Source organism: Cervus elaphus, chromosome 28, assembly GCF_910594005.1.
Source record: "Cervus elaphus chromosome 28, mCerEla1.1, whole genome shotgun sequence".
NCBI lineage: Eukaryota > Metazoa > Chordata > Mammalia > Artiodactyla > Cervidae > Cervus > Cervus elaphus.
In genome coordinates, this window is record NC_057842.1 from 28,252,527 (window position 1) to 28,277,743 (window position 25,217).

The 25,217-nt window shown below is 39.0% G+C and overlaps 1 protein-coding gene across 6 annotated transcripts in view; it reads right to left on the minus strand.

The window, feature by feature from the left end:
- The window catches only part of NCOA7 (nuclear receptor coactivator 7), a 156,587-nt gene that overhangs the window by 65,459 nt on the left and 65,911 nt on the right, over positions 1-25,217 (minus strand). For all 6 annotated transcript variants that reach the window (XM_043889875.1, XM_043889872.1, XM_043889876.1 and 3 more), the window contains one exon: positions 11,143-11,363. In XM_043889875.1, coding sequence (XP_043745810.1) covers positions 11,143-11,363 — 221 coding nt within the window. The remainder of the gene's footprint in view (positions 1-11,142; positions 11,364-25,217) is intronic.

The window sequence follows — 25,217 nt, forward strand, 5'->3', positions numbered from 1 at the left end:
AATACATACAGGAACTCCTACTATCAGTTTATACTCGAGTTTTTTTTTCTGGAATCTCCATTCAAAGCAACACATAAAAAAGTTTTAAATACTGAAAAGAAAGAAGTGAAAATTTGATGATTACCAGATAAGTTATCTACCTATAGAGCCAACATCACAAAAACACCCACTGGTGGCTCAGGGGTAAAGAATCCACCTGCCAACGCTGAGGCCGTGGGCTCGATCCCTGGTCCAGGAAGATCCCACGTGCTGCAGAGCAACTAGGGCCGTGAGCCACAGCTACTGCGCCCTGGAGCCTGGGAACCACAACTCCTGAGCCCTCTCTCTGCAACAAGAGAAGTCACCGCAATGAGAAACTCACTCACCGCAACTAGAGAGTAGCTCCCACTCGCCGTAACTAGAGAAAAGCCTGTACAGCAACCAAGACCCAGCACAGCCTAAATAAACAAACTTTTTAAAAATCCAGGAACTGTAAAATTGTTCAGTAAGGTGACCAGATATAACAGTCTTTTATACTTGCAATAGAAACTATTTGGAAAAGTCCCAGGCAAAATGGTATCAAACTAGAAAATATCTAGGAATAAACATAGCCAGACAATGACAAGAGACATAGAAAGAAAGTTTTAAAGGTTCTCTGAAGTATATAAACAGAAGCTTGAATAAAGGGTGGTACATATAATGTTCCTAATAGGAAATATCATTCTTGTAAATATCTTTCTCTTCAAATTAACTTTTAAATTATATGCAGCTTAGGTAAAAATTTAAAACAAAATTTCTGAGAAGGGAAATATGTCAAATTGATAACTAGCCATAAATATATAAGACTAGAAGCATAATACAGAAGATTATCCAAAATTATTTTTGAAAGAGAAATGAGGGTAGGTATATCATCCAAAAGGAAATCCTAAAGGAAATCAACCCTGAATATTCATTGGAAAGACTGATGCTGAAGCTGAAGCTCCAATACTTTAGCCACCCGATTCGAAGAGCTGACTCATTGGAAGAGACCCTGATGCTGGGAATTGAGGGCAGGAGGAGAAGGGGATGGGGGCAGCAGAGGATGAGATGGTTGGATAGCATGATCGACTCAGTGGACATGAGTTTGAGCAAACTCCAGGAGATAGTGAAGGACAGGGAAGCCTGGCGTGCTGCAGTTCACGGGGTCAAGAAGAGTTTGACACAACTGAGAGACTGGACAACAACAATACTGTATCATGTTAAAACACATGATTATAAAGCCATAGCAATTAAAGCACTGTAGTGAAACTACCCAAAATCAGAGCTGTATTGAAAAGTGTGTGTGTTAAATCGCTTAGTCGTGTCCAACTCTTTGAGACCCCATGGACCTCAGCCCACCAGGCTCCTCGGTCCATGGGATTCTCCAGGCAAGAATACTGGAGTGGGGTGCCATTTCCTTCTCCAGAGGATCTTCCCAACCCATGAATCGAACCTGGGTCTCCTGCACTGCAGGCAGATTCTTTACTATGTGAGCTACCAGGGGAGTCTGGTATTGAAAGAATTTCATGTAAAATAAAGGTACCTTTACAAACCAGTAAGAAATGGCTCAGTTTTCACATAAATGTCTACCTTCATGTTACAATGGAAGCTCTGGGATCAGGAACATAGAATGAATCCTGGTCTGTCCCTGACTCACTACAAGACCTTGGACAAGTGACTTAAGGCGGTTTCTCAGGGTGTAAAATGGAATGCCAACTGGACTCTCCCAGAGAGTTACTGTAAGGATTAGATAAGGCAATTCAATCAGGCAAAGCACTCCACAAAGTGCAAAGAAGGAGCTCAGAAAACCTTAAGGATTATTATTAAATGATAATGGTAAGCACTAGATAATGTTTGGAGATAAAACCATATCACTCTGAGGTCAAAGCAGATGATGGATCAAAGATTTAACAGTAAAATGTCAAGTCATAAATATTCTTGAAGAAAATATAGGACTTGCCTTTGCTTAAAGATATCACATTTTCTCTACTGATGATACACACTTTCCGAATCACTAGCCTGCCTCAATCAAGAGTGCAATTAAAATATTCAATATTATTGTTTAACATTCTAAGGGTAATTTCTGGAATACCTGATCATAAACCATTAATAAAATTTTAGATAGCCATGCCATAAAAAGCCTGGAGAGGGTGGGAACATGAGGAAGAACTCTGTGCTCAGTGTGAACACCGTGTTTCATCCTCTGTTGACACAGAGGTAAATGTCTTGCAATAGGTGTTATTTACCTTCCTTCAAGCACATCACAAGCACTACAGTCCTTGATTAAAATGAGTCATGCTGAAGTAAAACCTAGGCTGGAAGAAGGGCAGAGGAGAAGCTGTCTCTCACAGAACATTCTACTTCAGAGCCCAGTACCACGCTCAGCTCTGATCACGCCCTCACCTGTGTGCAGAATGAATGAAGATTCACCACTATACCACCAACACGATGCTGTGGAATAAATAAACTAGTCTCATTTTGACTCCAAGAAACCAGTTATTTCTCTCAGCATTTGATTTAGTTGTAAAATCAGTGAGTGTTCTGAATGTAACTACGTATGTGACTTCGTCAGGTAATTAAGTGAGAACTTTCAACCTTATCATCACATTCATTATAGCTCAGGGGAAAGGGAAATTCCATCATAGTCACCTTTTTATTCCTCACTAAGATATAACAATGTTCTTGGGGCAGGAGAGAAGACATGAAAATGTTGTTTAACTCTTGCCTTATTTTTCTCTCAGAGTAGACTGGGGGGAGGCAAGAAAGCTGAGGGAGGCTTCACTCGGGCTTTGGTGCCACAGAGCTGGGCTTGAACCCGGCTTCATGCTGAGCTGCAGTGGGACCTTCTGAAAGCTTTTCTGAAAGTTTTTCAACTTCTCGATTTTCTCATTTACAAAACAGGCTACTATTGCCTGCAGTAGATCATGATGATTAGAAAATTAAATAATGAAATAAAGCATCTAGCCCACAGGGGACACTCACCCAAAACATTCTTTCTGCTCTCCCTCATGTCTGATGCTGCTTCTCCTCACCTTCCCACCTTCTTTCCCATCCTCTGAAAAAAAATTTCTCAAAATGTCTTTTTTTCTTTTGTATAAATAGATCAAGGGTTTAACTGAGTAAATTTCAGCCTTAGGAGATATTTTAGGAAATGTGAAAAACAATTCTATATGAATCAAAACTACCTGTGGTCATTTGAAAATACAGTGGAACAAAAGAAGAAAATACCAATCACCCATTTTACCCTGGTTCAGACAGAAACATCTGATTTCTGGTAAATGTACTTCTAGCAGCTCTCCTTCTTTTAAACAAAAATGGAATCATAGTCTATACCCTATTGCCAACCTGCCTTCCCACTGTAACAGTGTTTTGTGAAAATTTCCCACGTTGCCAACGGTTTTTCTTCATCATTAAAAAATAGTATTCCATTTTAAGTTATTGATGTTATCTTAATTTTCCCACTATTTTAAACAATGCAGTGATAGTGTCTGTGGTCAAATCTATCGACATGCACATTCATTTCCTTAGGGTAAGCTTCTGCAAACAGAATTGTTGGGTCAAGAGTGTGCAAAAGTAAAACTCCTGATAAAAGTGACCAGATTGCCTTCCAAAAAAGACCCAACCACATTCCTCCTGTCAGTATCTTTCCCTTGCAAACTCCCCAGTTCACTTCTAATTTGATTTTTCACAATCACTCAAACTGAAAAATCACTAACCCTGTTGAGTCTGAACTGCTGTCCTTCCCTCAGCCCAAATCACATTTGAGTGTTTCACCAACAGTGAGATTTCTCATAATACAAATGGGATATCACACACAATGACTGAGCAGGAAACAAGATTTGCATGACGCAGAGCACCATGATCACAAAAGGACTAGACTCTCAACCTGAACTCAGAGTGGAGCAGGTTCTGTCAGACACAGTCGCTATGTTCAGTGACTAGAATGGATTACAATACACTGTGTTAGTGGGAGGGTTGGGGTGGTGAGAGGAAAAGGAAGGAGTTTCCCCTGAGCAAAACTCAGCCAGATTACCAGGAACTGGTAGCCTAGGGGAAAATAGGGAGAACCTGATCAGCGTACAAACCTCCAGGGATATGATAAGACAAATAGGTTCTGAGGATCTAGTGAACACCGTGGTGACCACAGTTAATAATACTGTACGTTATACTTAAAAGTTGCTGAGAAAGTGGATCTTAAGATGTCCCCACCACACAAAAGAGATGGTAATTATGTGACCAAATGAAGGCGTTAACTAATGCCAGGGTGGTAATCATTTTGCAATATATCCATGTATCAACATATTGTATACATTAACCCTACACAATTTTATGTCAATTATATCTCAATAAAGCTGTAAAAAAGAACAGTGATGCCTTTTTATAGTCATACTTAAAACCACATTTACAATGATTATTATGTATTTTTTAATTTTATGTTTAATTAGTTACAATACTGACCACCAACAATTTTTTTTTACAATTTACAACAATTTTTTATACAATGACTTTTTCATCCTTGAGGACTACATTTCGACATGCGTCTCAGAAAAGAATATCACTCCCACACAGTAACTTTATTTTACAAAAGGTATGACACAAAAGGTCTGTTTCCTGAGACCTTAGTATGTCTGAGGACGTCCTGTCATCTTTGAACCCAGAAAACAACTTTCACTTCACAATTCTGAAGAAGTATAATTCCTGTACTGTTCGCTGCTATGGAGAAGTTCACGCCTCTCTTCCTTGCTCCTTTGTAGGGAACATTTTGTTAAGCTTTTTATTTTTTTGCCTATTTATTTTTACCATTAATCCATAACCTGCAAACATTTGCAACAGTTTAAGTGCAGATTTCTCAGTAATTCTGCTTGAATATAACAAGCTCTTCTGATTTTGAAGGTGTAAGTTTCTCTCATGAAAGCACTCTTCCCGGGGCACTCGTCAGGTTGGACCTGTTTACCACCTAGGCTTTCATGAGATGACTTCACTTTAAACATTAGTCTGATTTTCTTAATGGCCCCAAAGGACAGGCCCATTTATTTCCACCTTAATCATATCAATTTGTTTTATACCCCAGTCCCTCAAGTATCCTGCTTGATTTTTAAAAAATTATGAATTAGGTTCTTGATATCCTCCTTCCACACCAAAGTCCATTTTAACCCTTTAATTTGAACTCTGACGTACGAGAATGAACATTATTTTTGAACAGAAGAGTAATGCTATTGTATGTCTGTGGTTTGACCTACTTCTATGTGTAGGATTAACTTATGAAAATAGCACAGCTTTGGCTTTCTGAACTTGCAAAGTGAAACAAAGATAGATGACAGATTGGAAATCTTCACACGTGTGGTTAAAAAATACCCCAAGGAAAAGTAATCTGCATGAGGAAAAGTGTTAGGGTTGCCATCGTGAGAAATAATTCACTAGTTGTTTACTTTCATTGTGTGGCAAACCCCAAAAATGTTTAACAAAAGAAAAGTGGAGAATTTCATTTCTTTTACTCTTATTAAGTTTCTTTTGAACTCAGGAGGGAGAGTTACAATTTGAAATGTTTTCGACTTTACAGGTTTATTGTTGAAAAGCTAAATTCATTCTTTATACTGCAGAGGTTTTCTCTAAATAAATTTTTATTGCTATAACCACAAAACTAACCATACTCATACCTAAGTGCTTTCTGTTTGTCAAAATAACCTCCCAATTCTCTCAAATTATCTACTTTACCATTCAGGATCCTTACTAATCTTTTACATAAACACACTACAAAAACAAAGTGATTTATTTTATTCCAATTTAGTCTTGCCTCCCATATATATAAACCTTTTCTCTTTCAGGTCTTACATCTATATATCTATGTTTCAGTTTGAAGAACTTCCCACTGAGACAGTATCCACATTTATAAAATTCCCATTCCTATCTTCACTTCCATAGAAGCAAAGATGTATACTCTTCTAATGTAAAGGAATAATGTATTCCTTTAATATAAGAGAATTTTGAGATATATTTAATTCATGCCACTCTAATTATTTTGATACTGTGATATGGACCAAACATCTTTTGAAACATATGTAAACAACTACTTGTGTCAAATTTAACTATAACTTAACAGCAAATTTTGAAAAATACATTAACATATTATTAAAACATAAAACTGTAAAAATATACTGTGATCAAACAATTCCTTAAGGGTTTCTATAAATAAATAGAATAACTGAGTAAGGAGCTCTATGTATCAGTAAATACAAGGGCAGGCATAGAAGAGTTGAGTTCACTTATGTCAGAAGCTTTTGTTTGGATGCTTACCACGTGCCCGGTGCTACAGTAGGTGTTAGATCTCGATTTATCTGATGCCATCTGCCTCAAGGAAATTACTCCTATTTCCCCTCCTCAAAAACAAAGCACTTTTGGAAGTGGCATCATTTTGTTACAGGCAATTCTCATGATTCGGTCTTTCCATAACATCTTTTATCAGCATCTTAGCTCTTATGTTCTTCTAAGTGGTAGAGGTAAGGAATTGCCATCCAAGGCCTACATGAGGCACAGATAAATCTAAAGAGCTAAAAAATATTATTTTGTCAAAATATGCTTCCTTAAATCAAGTAGGTGATATTATAGATGTGGAAACAGATACCGACAGGAAGCAATTATTTTATATTGATGATAGAACTTTACATTTGTCTAATGTTCTTTTTCTAAAGCCCTTGGGTTTGCTCTGTTATATTAGTCAGTTCTCTATAATTTTCTGATTGGTATTAAAAATAACTTTAAACTGTGTGATGTGAAAAAAATGAAGAAAACAAAACTCTCTTGTAATTTCTGTCCCCAGAGAAAACAAAAATCAGCCTACCTTTACAGATCCTTCCAGACTGTTTTTCTATAAACTCATTATCATTTCAAAAGTCATCCATTAACTTTTAGTTTGGACTTTCTGGGTTTGCCCTGGATTGTGTCTTTTATATTTATTTACCTTACACCTTGACGTAGCAATTTCCAGGCCTTTCACCTGAAATTCAGGCCCCTCTAGACAAATCTACTTGGTACTTCTACAATATCTCCAAACACATATTCTCTATTTTCCTTCTTCTTGAGTTTTCAAGTTTGTCAATTCTTGACTCTGTCCTTTTTCTCCCTTACATACCGTACCAAATAATGATGTTTCTAGGAGTAAATTCTCTCACTAGGGTTCCACTTCTCCTCTGCCCCAGTCTCCCACCTGCCTTCAGGCTCACTTCCACCCACTGTCCTTAGATTTATCCTCTTAAAACAGAGAGTTACAGAGTTCCCTCAACGGCTTCCACAGATAAGGATAAAATCCAAATCCTTAATGTGGCTAGGGCTTTCACGGTGGTACAGCGGTAAAGAATCTGCCTGCCACTGCAGGAGATGCAGATTCAATCTCCGGGTTGGGAAGATCCCCTGGAGAAGGAAATGGCAACCCCCTCCAGTATTCTTGCCTGGGAAATCCCATGGACAGAGGAGCTTGGCGGGTCACAGTCCATGGGGTCGCAAAGAGGTGGACACGACTTAGCGACTAAACAACAACACATGTGGCTTACAAGATCCTCCCATTTTAGCATCTCTTCTCCCCAGACTGGTGCCATCAAAAGAACTTAAACTGCAATTACTTTTGACTTGAAGTCTAAGCTCCACCTAGTGGTACAAGACAACATTTCTGGGTGGAAATCCAAGGAATATGAAAGGTCCACCATGTGAGATCAAGCAAACCTGCCAACACAGGTGTCCAACAGCTAAGAGTAAAATGTGGAAAAGACAAGGAACCCTGGGACTCAACGGCCCACCTAGTAGTTTTCTGTAAGCACTGGGTTCTCCTAAGGAAACGCCTGAAACCTCCAAACCAGTTATTAGTGCCATTCTCGAAAGAAGATGAAAAGTTATAATGGCATCTCTTTAGTTACTGTCACCAAATAAAATCACAGGATAATTCTGAATCAACTTTTTATTTGTTGCCTATATCTTTCCAGAATTTTCATGAAAGTCCAAACAATCACAGTAATCATTCATGTACAATCATCCACTCAATGCACATTTAAAGAGCACTTGTAAAGCAGATACTAACAAAGCTAATAATATAGGGTCTAATCCACACCAGTCTACAAACAGGAAAGAAAGTAAATAAATCCATGATGATAATACAGAAGGGAAATTTAACCTGTCCAGGGAAAGAGTGGGGTTCCGGGAAGAAATGATGACTGTGGTGGTTAGTGAAGTCTAGTAAGAATTAAGTATGTACACCTATAGCTGATTCATGTTGATGTTTGACAGAAAACAACAAAATTCTGTAAAGCATTTATCTTTCAATTAAAAAATAAATAAATTTTTAAAAAATTAAGTAGAGTAGAGTGAACAGTACTAAAGAGTCTCTTAATGAAGATCAAAGTGAAAAAGCTGGCTTAAAACTCAACATTCAAAAAACTAAGATCATGGCATCTGGTCCCATCACTTCATGGCAAATAAAGAATGAAACAGTGACAGACTTTATTTTTTTGGGCTCCAAAATCACTGCAGACAGTAACTGCAGCCCCAAAATTTAAAGACGCTTGTTCCTTGGAAGAAAAGCTATGATAAATATAGACAGTATTAAAAAGCAGAGACATCACTTTGCTGACAAAAGTCCGTCTAGTCAAAGCTATGGTTTCTCTAGTGGTCATCTATGGATGTGAAAGTTGGACTTATATCAAGAAGGCTGAGCACCAAAGAACTGATGCTTTGGATCTGTGGTGTTGGAGAAGACTCCTGAGAGTCCCTTTGACGCAAGGAGATCAAACCAGTCAATCCTAAAGGAAATCAACCCTGAATATTTAATGGAAGGACAGATACTGAAGGTGAAGCTGCAATACTTTGGCCACCTGATGTGAAAAGCCAACTCACTGGAAAAGACCCTGAAGCTGGGAGGGATGGGGGCAGGAGGAGAAGGGGGCAACAGAGGATGAGATGGTTGGATGGCATCACCGACTCAATGGACATGAGTTTGAGTAAACTCCAGGAGTTGGTGATGGACAGGGAGGCCTGGTGTGCTGCAGTTCACGGGGTAACAAAGAGTTGGACACAACTTAGCAACTGAACAACAACAGAGTGAACGGTATTGCTTCAAAGTGCTACACACACAGCAGAGTGTAGCACGTTAAAAAGCTAGCCTAAAAAAAAAAAAAAAAAAAAAAAGCTAGCCTAATACATCAGCTGAAGTTAGGAGAGCATCATGAAAAGAGAAATCTCAATGGAAAGGACTCTGTCAGCTTCCTGCAGGGAAACCCTACAGACCAAAATGTCTAGATTTTAAAATACTTTGTAAGCAGCAGCATTTAAAGTAGGATGAGAAGACAGTGTTTTAAACTGTGTGACTGTAAAAACCACACATTTTCAAATGTCCAATGTGTACACGGTAAAAGTGCTGAGAAGCCATTTTCCTTACCCCTCTTTCTCTTTTTGGGATAATACTCAACACTGAAAATTTCAAGAGGGAGTTTATTAATCACACAGAAGTCTTTTTCAAAAGGTTTACAGTTACAGCTTTTTATAAAATGCTGGATGGCTTCAGATTAAAAGCATCCATGAAACTATGTAATACATCACAAATCACAGGAACCCAGTGAATACTACAAGCCACAGGCTTCCTGCTACAGATATCTCACCTCCCTCTGTCGGAGCAATGTTAGCAAAATCTCACTTATAACCATCCCAGTGGCAACCCACCGGCTGCCATTGATGAGAACTAGTAGAAAGTTATATTAAACACACAGACCAGACCTGTCCCCGGTAACTGGCATTAACTGGGACCAAGTCTGGGGCCCTGTGGACCAAGTGCCTGCTACCAGCCCAGGTTTCATATACTGGACTGCAGTTCATTCTTAGAGACCTCCTTAGTCTTCTGAGCCTCGCAACCTCCAGTACACCGTAATCTGTGTCACATCAGGTTTCATCTCTGGTTCCCTTTCTTTAGGGGGTCTCCCTGATGACTCAGATGGTGAAGAATCTGCCTGCAATGCAGGAGACCTCTGAACATACTCCAGGCTTGCCTGTGATGGGATCAGTAGGTATGAGAGGGATGGTAAAGCAAAATAAGAGCATGACCTCCATCACGCTAGACAAGCCACTGGTGCTAACACGACCGCAGATGCAACGATCATCCTCAGACACTGTATGATCATCACTGTGGACTCATCTTAAGAGGCCTCTTAACTGCAACTTCCAAGTCATCATCGTCATGGTCTTTTGCTTTTTTTTAATCTAAGGATGACAGGCCATGTCTCCTCCATTTCCTATTGCCTCGCTGATACCAAACTGTGCAGACATTTCTATCAAGAATTCTATGGATATGTCTATAAACATTAAGAAAAATACTTCTCATACAGGGTAAGTGACCATTATTTAATAAATATTTATGAGCAGACACTATGTGTTAAGCACGGTGTTAGATGCTGGAAGATAAGATTAAATAAGACACATCAATCTTATTTAACTGTACTTCTCTTTATATAAGATTTTATCAATAAAACAGGCCTGGCAGCACATAGAAGCTGCTCAATAAACTGTTACCATTGTTTCAGGCTTCCCACCTGGCTCAATGCAGGAACCTCAGAAGATGCAGGTTAGATCCCTGAGTCAGGAAGATCCCTTAGTGAAGAAAATGGCAACTCACACCAGTATTTTTGCCTGGGAAATCGCATGGACAGAGGAGCTTGGTGGGCTGCAGTCCATGGGTTACAAAGAGTCAGACACGACTGAGCATGCATGTGCAAGAGTAACAAATATTACAGTCCTCAAGTTCCACCTCTCGCTCTCATTATTATATAGCATATTATAATATTATATATACATTATTATTATATGGACTTCCCTGGTAACTCAGATGGTAAAGAACCTGCCTGCAATGCAGGAGACCCAGGTTCGATCCCTGACTTGGGAAGACACCCTGGAGAAGGGAACAGCAACCCACTCCAGTATTCTTGTCTGGAGAATCCCACGGCCCAGAGGAGCCTGGTGGGCTACAGTCCATGGGGTCGCAGAGTCGGATACGACTGAGCGACTAACACTCCACTACTATAATATGATATACTATTACCAGTTACAAATTATCTTTTAAAAATTACTACAGTTTTAAAATGAAAACACTGCTGAGTTGCCACCAATACTCACCAATACTATAATATCTCTTTAGTTCTGTGCGCCTGATCTCCTTTAACTGATTACTTTTTCTCTTCTTTTTCTCATCAGTAATGTACTCCTCTTCCACAGCAATGTTACACTTGTCTTGCTCTAAAATGACTTTACTAGCATCTTCTTTTCCAGAATGAGTCCTTGCAGCCATAGCTGAGGCTGTCTCTGCATTTTGCTTGGCCTGCTTCTTCTTTTTCAATCTAAGGGTGAGAAGGAAAAAAAAACAAAAAACATTAGAAAAATAATTTGCTAAGAGAAATTATATTAATTTCATGCTATTGGGCTTTGAGAAACTAATTAACTGATATTGAAAACACTTTACATTATTTTTTTCCATTTTTGTTTATTTTTATATATTATTGTTAATTATACTTTCCTGTTATTTTTTTCTTTTTTAATCACTTAAAAATTCTTACATGGAGATCTGTGGCCTTTCCTCTGTTTTATGTCTTCAATATTGATGTCTCAAAAACATCACTGGGAAATGCTTTAGACCTGAGGAAATACTAGATTCTTCCATAGGCTATAAGACATTGGGTATGCTTTTTACCAAAATGTACAGCTACTTTACTATCATGCCATGTTTAGTGTGTTACTTTTTTAAGTGTTTCTGGTCTCAAGGGTACCTTTACACTGATGAGCAAGCATATTTATAAAAAACAAATCCATTATAATTGACTCACACACTGAATATAAAGGTTTGTCAAGGTGTGAGCTGGTTCACGTTTGAGTAATTCTTTTCCTTTATATCTATGATAGTTGTAAGAAAGAGCTGAACTTCTTGGGATAGACAATGCCATAATGACAATATCAACTTAGTATAATTACTAATATAAAAGCTGACTGATAACGTTAACTTATTTGACATTTTTAACCTTTCACTCCTCAAAGACGTGTAAAAGGTTTACCATAATTCACTGAAATCCAGTAACTCAAAATATTTTCCAATTGATGTATCATTCTGATTAACTGACATGTCACTCTGTACTCACTAGTCCTTCTTAAGAATGTTTTTACCTCCCAGAATGTAAAGAGTAAGGGCCTTCGCCTCCACTGTGTGAGACAGGCTGGTCACACATAAACATTTTAAAAATTAGGATCCTTTCCCCTCTTCTGTCTAGGCACAGTCAGCTTTCTCACACACAGTCTCCTTCCTTTACTCCCGTGAGCATCTACACAATTTGATGTTGGGCAATGGATGAGGAAATGCTTTGGGAGGAAAATGAGATAACTAGGATCAGAAAGGGACTACATTTTGATTTTATGCTGCTTTGCTCTGTAATGTTGGCCAAATCAATTTAATAGTCTAAAGAGGTCCCTCACTGAGGCTTGGCTATCTGATGCAATCTTTTATCAGGATGAACTGAAATAATATATGTCAACAATAGAACACACACAAACAGAATATACCCAAATACAATCATATGATGACATGAGAACTAACTATGGCATGGTATACGACACACTTAGATAACAGTCTCATGTTCTAACAGATATTTCAACTAGGCTGTCATTCACTTAACACTGAGCAGGCAAGTTCTTAGATTTTCATTGGCTAATAAATTAGTATATGGCCCAAGAAAAAGCACAGATACAAAAAAAAAAAATCATAGATGGATCTACTCCCCATCTCTGAGTTTAGTTATCTCTTTAAGTTTACTTGTTAAAAAACAAACAAACAAGCATACAATCTAAACAAAATTGGAAACTCATAAAAAAGGAATTATACCCAATAAACATATTTTTTATTTTGTACCCTCACATTCTACACTGCTTTTTTTTTTTCAGGTAAAACACTATGTAGCTCTTTGCAAAGGTAAGTCAGATAATGCTCCTAATGAAACAATTTGTTGATCAAGATTTCTGTATGACGTTGAAATTAATATGGAGTGGTGGCTTCCCAGGTGGTTCAGTGGTAAAAGAATCCACCTGCCAATGCAGGAGATCAAATTTCAATCCCTGGGGCGGGAAGATACCCTGGAGAAGGAAATGGCAGTTCACTCCAGTATCTTGCCTGGAGACTCCCATGGACAGAGGAGCCTGGTGGGCTACAGTCCAAGGGGTCACAAAGAGCTGGACATGACTGAGCACGCATGCACAACCTAGGTATCACACAGAGATCAGTTCTTTGCTTAGGGAGGTCTATGCAGACAGCTGATCTCTGTATCCAGAAGGACATGCTAATCTTGTTCTGATATATTGGTTTAACAAAAACATGCCTGAGATGAATGTTACTGCCCACTTCCTAAAATGATTCCTTCCAGGGAGGAGAGAAAAGAGATTTCCAAAATTAGTTCTTCCCAGCCTGAGATAGTTGCTGCTTCTTAATCTTCTGAATTTTTCCACTGTAAATTGATCTAAATGTCCTCATTTCATTGTTCCCATTATAATTAAACTCACTCAGATCTAGGGCACATGTTTTGATGAACAGCAGCACTGTTTGGGGACATCTCATTAGAGACTGTTTTTCACAGGTGGAAATAACAAAATGGGATACATTGTTATATTCACTTTCCCCCTTTTCCATACAGACCTTTATTGTCAAGCCATAGAGCTAAACATATGGCTATTTCAAAAAAAAAAAAAAAGCTACATAATAGCAATACCAAATTTCCATAACAGAAGACAGAGTACAATTTAACACTTCGGTGATTTTACAATCAGTTACATCTTTTGTTTTGACTACAGAACTCAGGAGAATTTGCTTCTCTGGAGGTTATAAATATGAGTGGAGCATTTTGACCTTGTAACTGGAAATCATACTGTGAGTTCTGCAAGCCCACTGTAAAATCCTTCTTCAAAGCATGAAAACAGATTTTTAACATTTACCTACAGGAGAATAAAAAGAAAGGCAAAATCACTGTCTGAGAAGGCCTTACAAATAGTTGTGAAAAGAAGAGCAAAACGCAAAGGAGAAAAGGAAAGATATACCTATTTGAATGCAGAGTTCCAAACTATAGCAAGGAGAGATAAGAAAGCCTTCCTCAGTGATCCATGCAAAGAAATAGAGGAAAACAATAGAATGGGAAAGACAAGAGATCTCTTCAAGAAAATTAGAGATACCAAGGTAAATTTTCATGCAAAGATGGGCATAATAAAGGACAGAAAAGGTATGAACCTAACAGAAGCAGAAGATATTAAGAAGAGGTGGCAAGAATACACAGAAGAACTGTACAAAAAAGATCTTCACAATCCAGATAATCACGACAGTGTGATCACTCACCTAGAGCCAGACATCCTGGAATTCAAAATCAAGAGGGCCTTAGGAAGCATCACTACAAACAAAGCTAGTGGAGGTGATGGAATTCCAGTTGAGCTCTTTCAAATCCTCAAAGATGGTGCTGTGAAAATGCTGCACTCAGTCTGCCAGCAAATTTGGAAAACTCGGCAGTGGCCACAGGACTGGAAAAGGTCAGTTTTGATTCCAATCCCAAAGGAAGGCAATGCCAAAGAATGCTCAAACTACCGCACAATTGCACTCATCTCACACGCTAGTAAAGTAATGCTGAAAATTCTCCAGGCCAGACTTCAACAGTACATGAACCATGAAATTCCAGATATGCAAGCTGGATTTAGAAAAGGCAGAGGAACCAGAGATCAAATTGCCAACATCTGCTGGATCATCAAAAAAGCAAGAGAGTTCCAGAAAAACATCTACTTCTGCTTTATTGATTACACCAAAGCGTTTGACTGTGTGGATGACAATACACTGTGGGAAATTCTTCAAGAGAAGGGAAGACCAGACCACCTGACCTGCCTCTTGAGAAATCTGTAAGCATGTCAGGAAGCAACAGTTGGAACTGGACATGGAACAACAGACTGGTTCCACATAGGGAAAGGAGTACTTCAAGACTGTATATTGTCACCCTGCTTATTTAACTTATATGCAGAGTACATCATGAAAAACACTGGGCTAGAGGAAGCACAAGCTGGAATCAAGATTGCCGGGAGAAATATCAATAACCTCATAGATGCAGATGACACCACCTTTATGGCAGAAAGTGAAGAAGATCTAAAGAGCCTCTTGATGAAAGTGAAAGAGGAGAGTGAAAAAGTTGGCTTAAGGGGAGGAGCCAAGATGGCGGAGGAATAAGACGGGGAGACCACTTTCTCTCCTACAAATTCATCGAAAGAACAATTCAACGCAGAGCAAACTTCACAAAACAACTTCTGATTGTTAGCTGAGGCCATCAGGCGCCCAGAAAAGCAGCCCACTGTCTTCAAAAGGAGGTAGGACAAAATATAAAAGATAAAAAGAGAGACAAAAGAGCTAGGGACGGAGACCCATCCCGGGAAGGGAGTCTTAATAGAGGAAGTTTCCAAACACCAGGAAACCCTCGCACTGGTGGGTCTGGGGGAAGTTTTCGAATCTCAGAGGCCAACCTAACTGGGAGGAAAAATAAATAAAACCCACAGATTACGTGCCTAAAAGCAACTCCCAGCAGAAAAGTACCCCAGACGCCCGCATCTGCTACCAGCAAGTGGGGGCAGAACGGAGAGGAGCCGGCGGCATTGCTTAGGGTAAGGACCGGGCCTGAGTGCCCTGAGGACAATCAGAGGGAGCTTTCGTGAGATACCAACTTAAACTGTGGGATAGCAAAAGAGAGAGAGAAAATTAACCGGCCGAACACACTGCTGGCCGTTTGCAGAATAAAGGGTCTGAGCAAATCCAGAGAAGAGCTGGCCGGCTGTGGACCGCCCAGCCCCGCCGGAGGCCGGAGGCAGGGGGGAGGGGAAAGGGGCAGGCTCGGTCCCAAAGACAGCATCCCCTACTGCACTGCAAACGGGCCTCCAGTTTCTAATCAAAGACCTCCTGAGATTCTGGATGGTCGACATCCTCCGGGAGGGTCGCGGCTAAACACAAGGTACACACACCCGACTGGCGCGGGTGGAAACTGAGGCTGGGGCCGCGGAGGGGAGAAGGCACGCCGCACCCGGGGAGAGTGTGCCCGTCAAGCGCCTGGCTGCCTGAGCCGCTCCCGCTGGGGGAAGGCACAAAACGCAGGCGCAACCGAGTCCGCGCTTTTGTGGAATACCCGAAAACTGGAACCGCACGCAAGGCGGGGCACGCTCCATATAGAGCAGCTGGGAGCCTGAGCAGTGTAGATGGGGAAAACAGCGCCCGCCCCTCCCCGGAGAGCGATGGAACTAGCGAATCTGAACAAGAGACCACCTCCACCCGCCTGTGTCAGGGCGTAAATTAGGCACTGAAGACACTGGCAAACAGAAGCCAAATAAACAAAGGGAACCGCTTCAGAAGGGACCGGTGCAACAGATTAAAACCCCTGTAACTCTGTGAACCTCTCCGGGTGTCCCTCATGGCGGAGAATCTTTTCACCATTAACCTAGAAGTTTTATTATCAGTGCTGTATAGTTGGAGAAGCCTTGAGTCTACTGGAAGAATAAAACTGAAATCCAGAGGAAGAAGACTTAAGCCCAAAACCTGAGAACACCAGAAAACTCCTGACTACATGGAACATTAAGTAATAAGAGACCATCCAAAAGCCTCCATACCTACACTGAAACCAACCACCACCCAAGAGCCAATAAGTTTCAGAGCAAGACATACCACGCAAATTCTCCAGCAACACAGGAACACAGCCCTGAGCGTCAATATACAGGCTGCCCAAAGTCACACGTAACACACAGAGCCATCTCAAAACTCATTACTGGGCACTCCATTGCACTCCAGAGAGAAGAAATCCAGTTCCACACACCAGAACACTGACATAAGCTTCCTTAACCAGGAAACCTTGACAAGCCAATCGTCCAACCCTCCACAATTAAAAGGAACCACAGACCTCCAGAATACAGAAAGCCCACTCCAGACACAGCAATCTAAACAAGATGAAAAGGCAGAGAAATACCCAACAGGTAAAGGAACATGAAAAATGTCCACCAAGTCAAACAAAAGAGGAGGAGATAGGGAATCTACCTAAAAAAGAATTTAGAATAATGATAATAAAAATGATCCAAAATCTTCAAAACAAAATGGAGTTACTTATAGCCTGGAGACAAAGATTGAGAAGATGCAAAAAATGTTTAATAAAGACCTAGAAGAAATAAAAAAGAGTCACTTAAAAATGAATAATGCAAAAAATGAGATCAAAAACACTCTGGAGGGAACCAAGAGTAGAATAACGGAGACAGAAGATAGGATAAGTGAGGTAGAAGATAAAATGGTAGAAATAAATGAAGCAGAGAGTAAAAAAGAAAAAAGAATCAGAAGAAATGAGGACAACCTCAGGGACCTCTGGGACAATGTGAAACACCCCAACATTCGAATCACAGGAGTCCCAGAAGAAGAAGACAAAAAGAAAGGCCATGAGAAAATACTCGAGGAGATAATAGCTGAAAACTTCCCTAAAATGGGGAAGGAAATAGCCACCCAAGTCCAAGAAACCCAGAGAGTCCCAAACAGGATAAACCCAAGGCGAAACACCCCAAGACACATATTAATCAAATTAATAAAGATCAAACACAAAGAACAAATATTAAAAGCAGCAAGGGAGAAACAACAAATAACACACAAAGAGATTCCCATAAGGATAACAGCTGATTTATCAATAGAAACCCTCCAGGCCAGAAGGGAATGGCAGGACATACTTAAAGTAATGGAAGAGAATAACCTACAACCTAGATTATTGTACCCAGCAAGGATCTCATTCAGATATGAAGGAGAATTCAAAAGCTTTACAGACAAGCAAAAGCTGAGAGAATTCAGCACCACCAAACCAGCTCTTCAACAAATGCTAAAGGATCTTCTCTAGACAGGAAACACAGAAAGGCTGTATAAACGTGAACCCAAAACAACAAAGTAAATGGCAACGGGACCACACCCATCAATAATTACCTTAAATGTAAATGTGTTGAATGCTCCAACTAAAAGACAAAGACTGGCTGAATGGATACAAAAACAAGACCCCTATATATGCTGTCTATAAGAGACCCATCTCAAAACAAGAGACACATACAGACTAAAAGTGAAGGGCTGGAAAAAAATATTTCACACAAACGGAGACTGAAAGAAAGCAGGAGTAGCAATACTCATATCAGATAAAATAGACTTTAAAATAAAGGCTGTGAAAAGAGACAAAGAAGGACACTACATAATGATCAAAGGATCAATCCAAGAAGAAGATATAACAATTATAAATATATATGCACCCAACATAGGAGCACCGCAATATGTACGGCAAATGCTAACGAGTATGAAAGAGGAAATTAATAGTAACACAATAATAGTGGGAGACTTTAATACCCCACTCACAACTATGGATAGATCAACTAAACAGAAAATTAACAAGGAAACACAAACCTTAAATGACACAATGGACCAGCTAGACCTAATTGATATCTATAGGACATTTCACCCCAAAACAGTCAACTTCACCTTTTTCTCAAGTGCACACAGAACCTTCTCCAGAATAGATCACATCCTGGGCCATAAATCTAGTCTTGGTAAATTCAAAACATTGAAATCATTCCAGTCATCTTTTCTGACCACAGTGCAGTAAGATTAGATCTCAATTACAGGAAAAAAATTGTTAAAAATTCAAACATATGGAGGCTAAATAACACGCTTCTGAATAACCAACACATCATAGAAGAAATCAAAAAAGAAATCAAAATATGCATAGAAACAAATGAAAATGAAAACACAACAACCCAAAACCTATGGGACACTGTAAAACCAGTGCTAAGGGGAAGGTTCATAGCATTACAGGCTCACATCAAGAAACAAGAAAAAAGCCAAATAAATAACCTAACTCTACACCTAAAGCAACTAGAGAAGGAAGAAATGAAGAACCCCAGGGTTAGTAGAAGGAAAGAAATCTTAAAAATTAGGGCAGAAATAAATGCAAAAGAAACTAAAGAGACCATAGCAAAAATTAACAAAGCTAAAAGCTGGTTTTTTGAAAAAATAAACAAAGTTGACAAACCATTAGCAAGACTCATTAAGAAACAAAGGGAGAAGAACCAAATTAACAAAATTAGAAATGAAAATGGAGAGATCACAACAGACAACACTGAAATACAAAGGATCATAAGAGACTACTACCAGCAGCTCTATGCCAATAAAATGGACATCTTGGATGAAATGGACAAATTCTTAGAAAAGTATAACTTTCCAAAACTGAACCAGGAAGAAACAGATCTTAACAGACCCATCACAAGCAAGGAAATCGAAACGTAATCAGAAATCTTCCAGCAAACAAAAGCCAAGGACCAGATGGCTTCACAGCTGAATTCTACCAAAAATTTAGAGAAGAGCTAACACCTATCTTACTCAAACTCTTCCAGAAAATTGCAGAAGGTAAACTTCCAAACTCATTCTATGAGGCCAGCATCACCCTAATTCCAAACCCAGACAAAGATGCCACAAAAAAAGAAAACTACAGGCCAATATCACTGATGAACATAGATGCAAAAATCCTTAACGAAATTCTAGCAAACAGAATCCAACAACATATTAAAAAAATCATACACCATGACCAAGTGGGCTTTATCCCAGGAATGCAAGGATTCTTTAATATCCGCAAATCAATCAATGTAATACACCACATTAACAAATTGAAAGATAAAAACCATATGATTATCTCAATAGATGCAGAGAAAGCCTTTGACAAAATTCAACACCCATTTATGATTAAAACTCTCCAGAAAGCAGGAATAGAAGGAACATACCTCAACATAATAAAAGCTATATATGACAAACCCACAGCAAGCGTCACCCTCAATGGTGAAAAATTGAAAGCATTTCCCCTAAAATGAGGAACAAGACAAGGGTGCCCACTCTCACCACTACTATTCAACATAGTTTTGGAAGTTTTGGCCACAGCAATCAGAGCAGAAAAAGAAGTTAAAGGAATCCAGATAGGAAAAGAAGAAGTGAAACTCTCACTGTTTGCAGATGACATGATCCTCTACATAGAAAACCCTAAAAACTCTACCAGAAAATTACTAGAGCTAATCAACAAATATAGTAAAGTTGCAGGATATAAAATTAACACACAGAAATCCCTTGCATTCCTATACACTAACAATGAGAAAACAGTAAGAGAAATGAAGGAAACAATACCATTCACCATTGCAACAAAAAGAATAAAATACTTAGGAGTATATCTACCTAAAGAAACAAAAGACCTATACATAGAAAACTATAAAACACTGATGAAAGAAATCAAAGAGGACACAAACAGATGGAGAAACATACCGTGTTCATGGATTGGAAGAATCAATATTGTCAAAATGGCTATTCTACCTAAAGCAATCTATAGATTCAATGCAATCCCTATTAAGCTACCAACAGTATTTTTCACAGAACTAGAAAAAATAATTTCACAATTTGTATGGAAATACAAAAAACCTCGAATAGCCAAAGTAATCCTGAGAAAGAAGAATGGAACTGGAGGAATCAACCTGCCTGACTTCAGACTCTACTACAAAGCCACAGTCATCAAGACAGTATGGTACTGGCACAAAGACAGAAATATAGATCAATGGAACAGAATAGAAAGCCCAGAGATAAATCCACAAACCTATGGACACCTTATCTTCGACAAAGGAGGCAAGGATATACAATGGAAAAAAGACAACCTCTTTAACAAGTGGTGCTGGGAAAACTGGTCAACCACTTGTAAAAGAATGAAACTAGAACACTTTCTAACACCATACACAAAAATAAACTCAAAATGGATTAAAGATCTAAATGTAAGACCAGAAACTATAAAACTCCTAGAGGAGAACATAGGCAAAACACTCTCCAACATAAATCACAGCAGGATCCTCTATGACCCACCTCCCAGAATATTGGAAATAAAAGCAAAAATAAACAAATGGGACCAAATGAAACTTAAAAGCTTTTGCACAACAAAGGAAACTATAAGCAAGGTGAAAAGACAGCCCTCAGATTGGGAGAAAATAATAGCGAACGAAGCAACAGACCAAGGATTAATCTCAAAAATATACAAGCAACTCCTGCAGCTCAGTTCCAGAGAAATAAATGACCCAATCAAAAAATGGGCCAAAGAACTAAACAGACATTTCTCCAAAGAAGCCATACAGATGGCTAACAAACACATGAAAAGATGCTCAACATCACTCATTATCAGAGAAATGCAAATTAAAACCACAATGAGGTACCATTACATGCCAGTCAAGATGGCTGCTATCCAAAAGTCTACAAGCAATAAATGCTGGAGAGGGTGTGGAGAAAAGGGAATCCTCTTACACTGTTGGTGGGAATGCAAACTAGTACAGCCGCTATGGAGAACAGTGTGGAGATTTCTTAAAAAACTGGAAATAGAACTGCCATATGACCCAGCAATCCCACTTCTGGGCATACACACCGAGGAAACCAGATCTGAAAGAGACATGTGCACCCCAGTGTTCATCACAGCACTGTTTATAACAGCCAGGACATGGAAGCAACCTAGATGCCCATCAGCAGAAGAATGGATAAGGAAGCTGTGGTACATATACACCATGGAATATTACTCAGCCATTAAAAAGAATTCATTTGAATCAGTTCTAATGATATGGATGAAACTGAAGCCCATTATACAGAGTGAAGTAAGCCAGAAAGATAAAGAACTTTACAGCATACTAACAAATATATATGGAATTTAGAAAGATGGTAATAATAACCCTATATGCAAAACAGAAAAAGAGACACAGATGTACAGAACAGACTTTTGGACTCTGTGGGAGAAGGCGAGGGTGGGATGTTTCGAGAGAACAGCATCAAAACATGTATATTATCTATAGTGAAACAGATCACCAGCCCAGGTTGGATGCATGAGACAAGTGCTCGGGCCTGGTGCATTGGGAAGGCCCAGAGGGATTGGGTAGAGAAGAAGGTGGGAGGGAGGATCTGGATGGGGAATACATGTAAATCCATGGCTGATTCATGTCAATGTATGACAAAACCCACTACAATACTGTAAAGTAATTAGCCTCCAACTAATAAAAATAAATGAAAAAAAAGAAAAAGTTGGCTTAAAACTCAACGTTCAGAAAACTAAGATCATGGCATCCAGTCCCATCACCTCATGGCAATTAGATGGGTAAACAGTGGAAACAGTGGCTGACTTTATTTTGGAGGGCTCCAAAATCACTGCAGATGGTGACTACAGCCATGAAATTAAAAGATGCTTGTTCCTTGGAAGAAAAGTTACGACCAACCTAGACAGCATATTAAAAAGCAGAGACATTACTTTGCCAACAAAGGTCCGTCTAGTCAAGGCTATGGTTTTTCCAGTAGTCGTGTATGGATGTGAGAGTTGAACTATAAAGAAAGCTGAGCACCAAAGAATTGATGCTTTTGAACCATGCTGTTGGAGAAGACTCTTGAGAGTCCCTTGGACTGTAAGGAGATCCAACTAGTCCATCCTAAAGGAGATCAGTCTGGGTATTCATTGGAAGGACTGATGCTGAAGCTGAAACTCCAATACTTTGGCCACCTGATGCGAAGAACTGACTCATTGGAAAAGACCCTGATCCTGGGAAAGACTGAAGGCGGGAGAAGGGGACGACAGGATGAGATGGTTGGATGGCATCACCGACTCAATGGATATGAGTTTGTGACATGGAGACTTTGTGACTCTCCTCTGGGAGTTGGTGATGGACAGGGAGGCCTGGTGAGCTGCAGTCCATGGGGTCACAAAGAGTCGGACATGACTGAGCCACTGAACTGAACTGAACTGAAGGGGGAATAATTGCCAATCTGAGAAACGTGGTATAGTTAATGCTCTTCAAACATTCCTTTTCAGGACTTTTTATCTTTGAGGCCTTTCCTTTTGTTCTTCAAATCAATATCACTGCAAGACATTCCCACAGAAGGGTTCTGTTATCACTAAATTAAGGTAAACTGGAAACAAAAAGTTCTACAAGAAAATAAACTCCCTTTATTTCACCAAAGCTTTTTCAATGACCCCAAATGTACACATTTACATGGTGGACTAAAAAAATTACCTGGAAAATTATCTTAAACAGATAGGTGGTTGAAAATAATGAAACATGTTTAACATTTAATGGCTATGAATGTAGGGGGAAAAAAAAAACCCTAAAAAACAAAAAACCTCTTGTAATGCTCTATTTGTCTTAAAAAAATAAGCAAATAAAAGGCCACAGTGACATAAAACGATTGTTTATTTCTAAATCTCCTGTCACTGCTGTAACCTAGGCCTGTCAATTCTGTTTCCTGAGTCTCTCCTCAAGTTCACCTCCTCCTCTTGGTCTCTGCCCCCATGGAATGATTTCAGGCCTTCATTATCTGACTGAACTGCTTTTTTACAATATAATTTATTCTTTGTTTTATTACAAAAATAATACATGTTCATACTAGTAAATTTTGAAAATGCAGCAAAGTAAAAAAAAGGAACTCTAAGATGAAATGCTAACACTGAGAAGCAATCACTGCTTGGGGGAGAAAAGGAAAGTAGGGGCGATTACACTAGTCAGACTTTCCCCAAGGGCAGAGGAATGATTCAGGCACTATGGCTTACCGTCAGGATTCTGAGCTTCTTCTATGTACCTTTCCATAAAGGAGTATTAAAGGACTACATAGAAAATGACCTACTGTATAGCACAAGGAACTCTACTCAATATCTTATGATAATCTAAAATGGAAAAGAATCTGAAAAATTATTTGTATGTATAACTGAATCACTTTGTTGTACACCTGAAACTAACACAACATTGTAAATTAACTACAATCTTTTTTAAAAAGGAATATTGAAGGGCTTTGTTGGAGTATCTTGGCTCTTTTTACATTAAAATTGTGTGCACCTGTAAGACATATGCACACCTCATTTTTTCCCTACTCATATCCTAACCCAGAGCTAAAGAAATAAAGTGATACTGTGAAAGAAAGCATTTTTAGTAGCTCAGTAAAAACTGTTTTCCTCCGAAGCTTTTTCCTTTACTAAAGGAAATACGTTCAGAGCACAGGCAGCCATCAAAGTCAAGTTCCTTTCTTTGTCTCTGCAAGAGGTCTCCTCTGCTGTTCGCCGACTTCCAGTGGAATGCAACACAAAAAGCCACCAAGTGGAGAGAGGAGGCTTTCATTTGCAATAGAGCGAAAGTTTCATGAGGGCAGGGGTTTGTCCAGGTTTTATTAAATGCCATATTCCCAGGGTCTACGCATGGTACACATTAGCTAGTCAATAAATACTTCTTGAATAAATAAGTGGAGAAATGAGGTTATGTTCTGATTTGTTTGAGATTTGCTCTCCTACAAATATGCCATTTTACAGCTCTGATTAGCAATGTGTTCTCAAAAATAAGCTCTCATCTCTTGATCTGTTGGTAAATTACTACCTTGCTCAATTCTTTAGTTTCTTCCTCTGTAATACAGCCCAACTTAGAGAAATATGAGAAATAAATGTGAAAAGTCATGAAAGAGCCTTTTATCACCAAATTACTATTTCCAAAAGTTGAGGGCTATTGTACATACAGCATTGATTTTTAAAAATTTTTTTTATTAAATCTAAGTACAAAAATGTTTATTTGATATTATGGTATTCTAAGTTGCTTCAATCATGTCCGACTGTTTGTGACCCCGTGAACTGTAGCCCACTAGGCTCCTCTGTCCATGGAATTCTCCAGGCAAGAATACTGGAGTTGGTTGCCACTCCTTTCTACAGAAGATATTCTCGACCCAGGAATCAAACCCAGATCTCCCGCATTGCAGGCAGATTCTTCACTGTGAGGAACCAGGAAAGCCTCCTCTCTTTATCTAGATACTTAAAAAGAAAATATATTAGCCATATATAATTTAAAATATATAAAATAGATTTCTTTCATTAATTTTAAATTAGTGGTTCTCTATGACTCTTACTTAGACAAAATAGAGTAAAATTTTAAATAAAGAAATTTAAATTCAGTTTTTCAGTTATAAGAGCCATATTTTAAAACCTCAACATGGGAATTCCCTGGCGATTCAGTGGTTAGGACTCTGCCCTTTCACTGCAGGTTCAATCCCTGGTCAAGGAACTAAGATCCTGCAAGCCACAGGTACGGCAAAACAAAACAAAGCAAAACAAAAAACA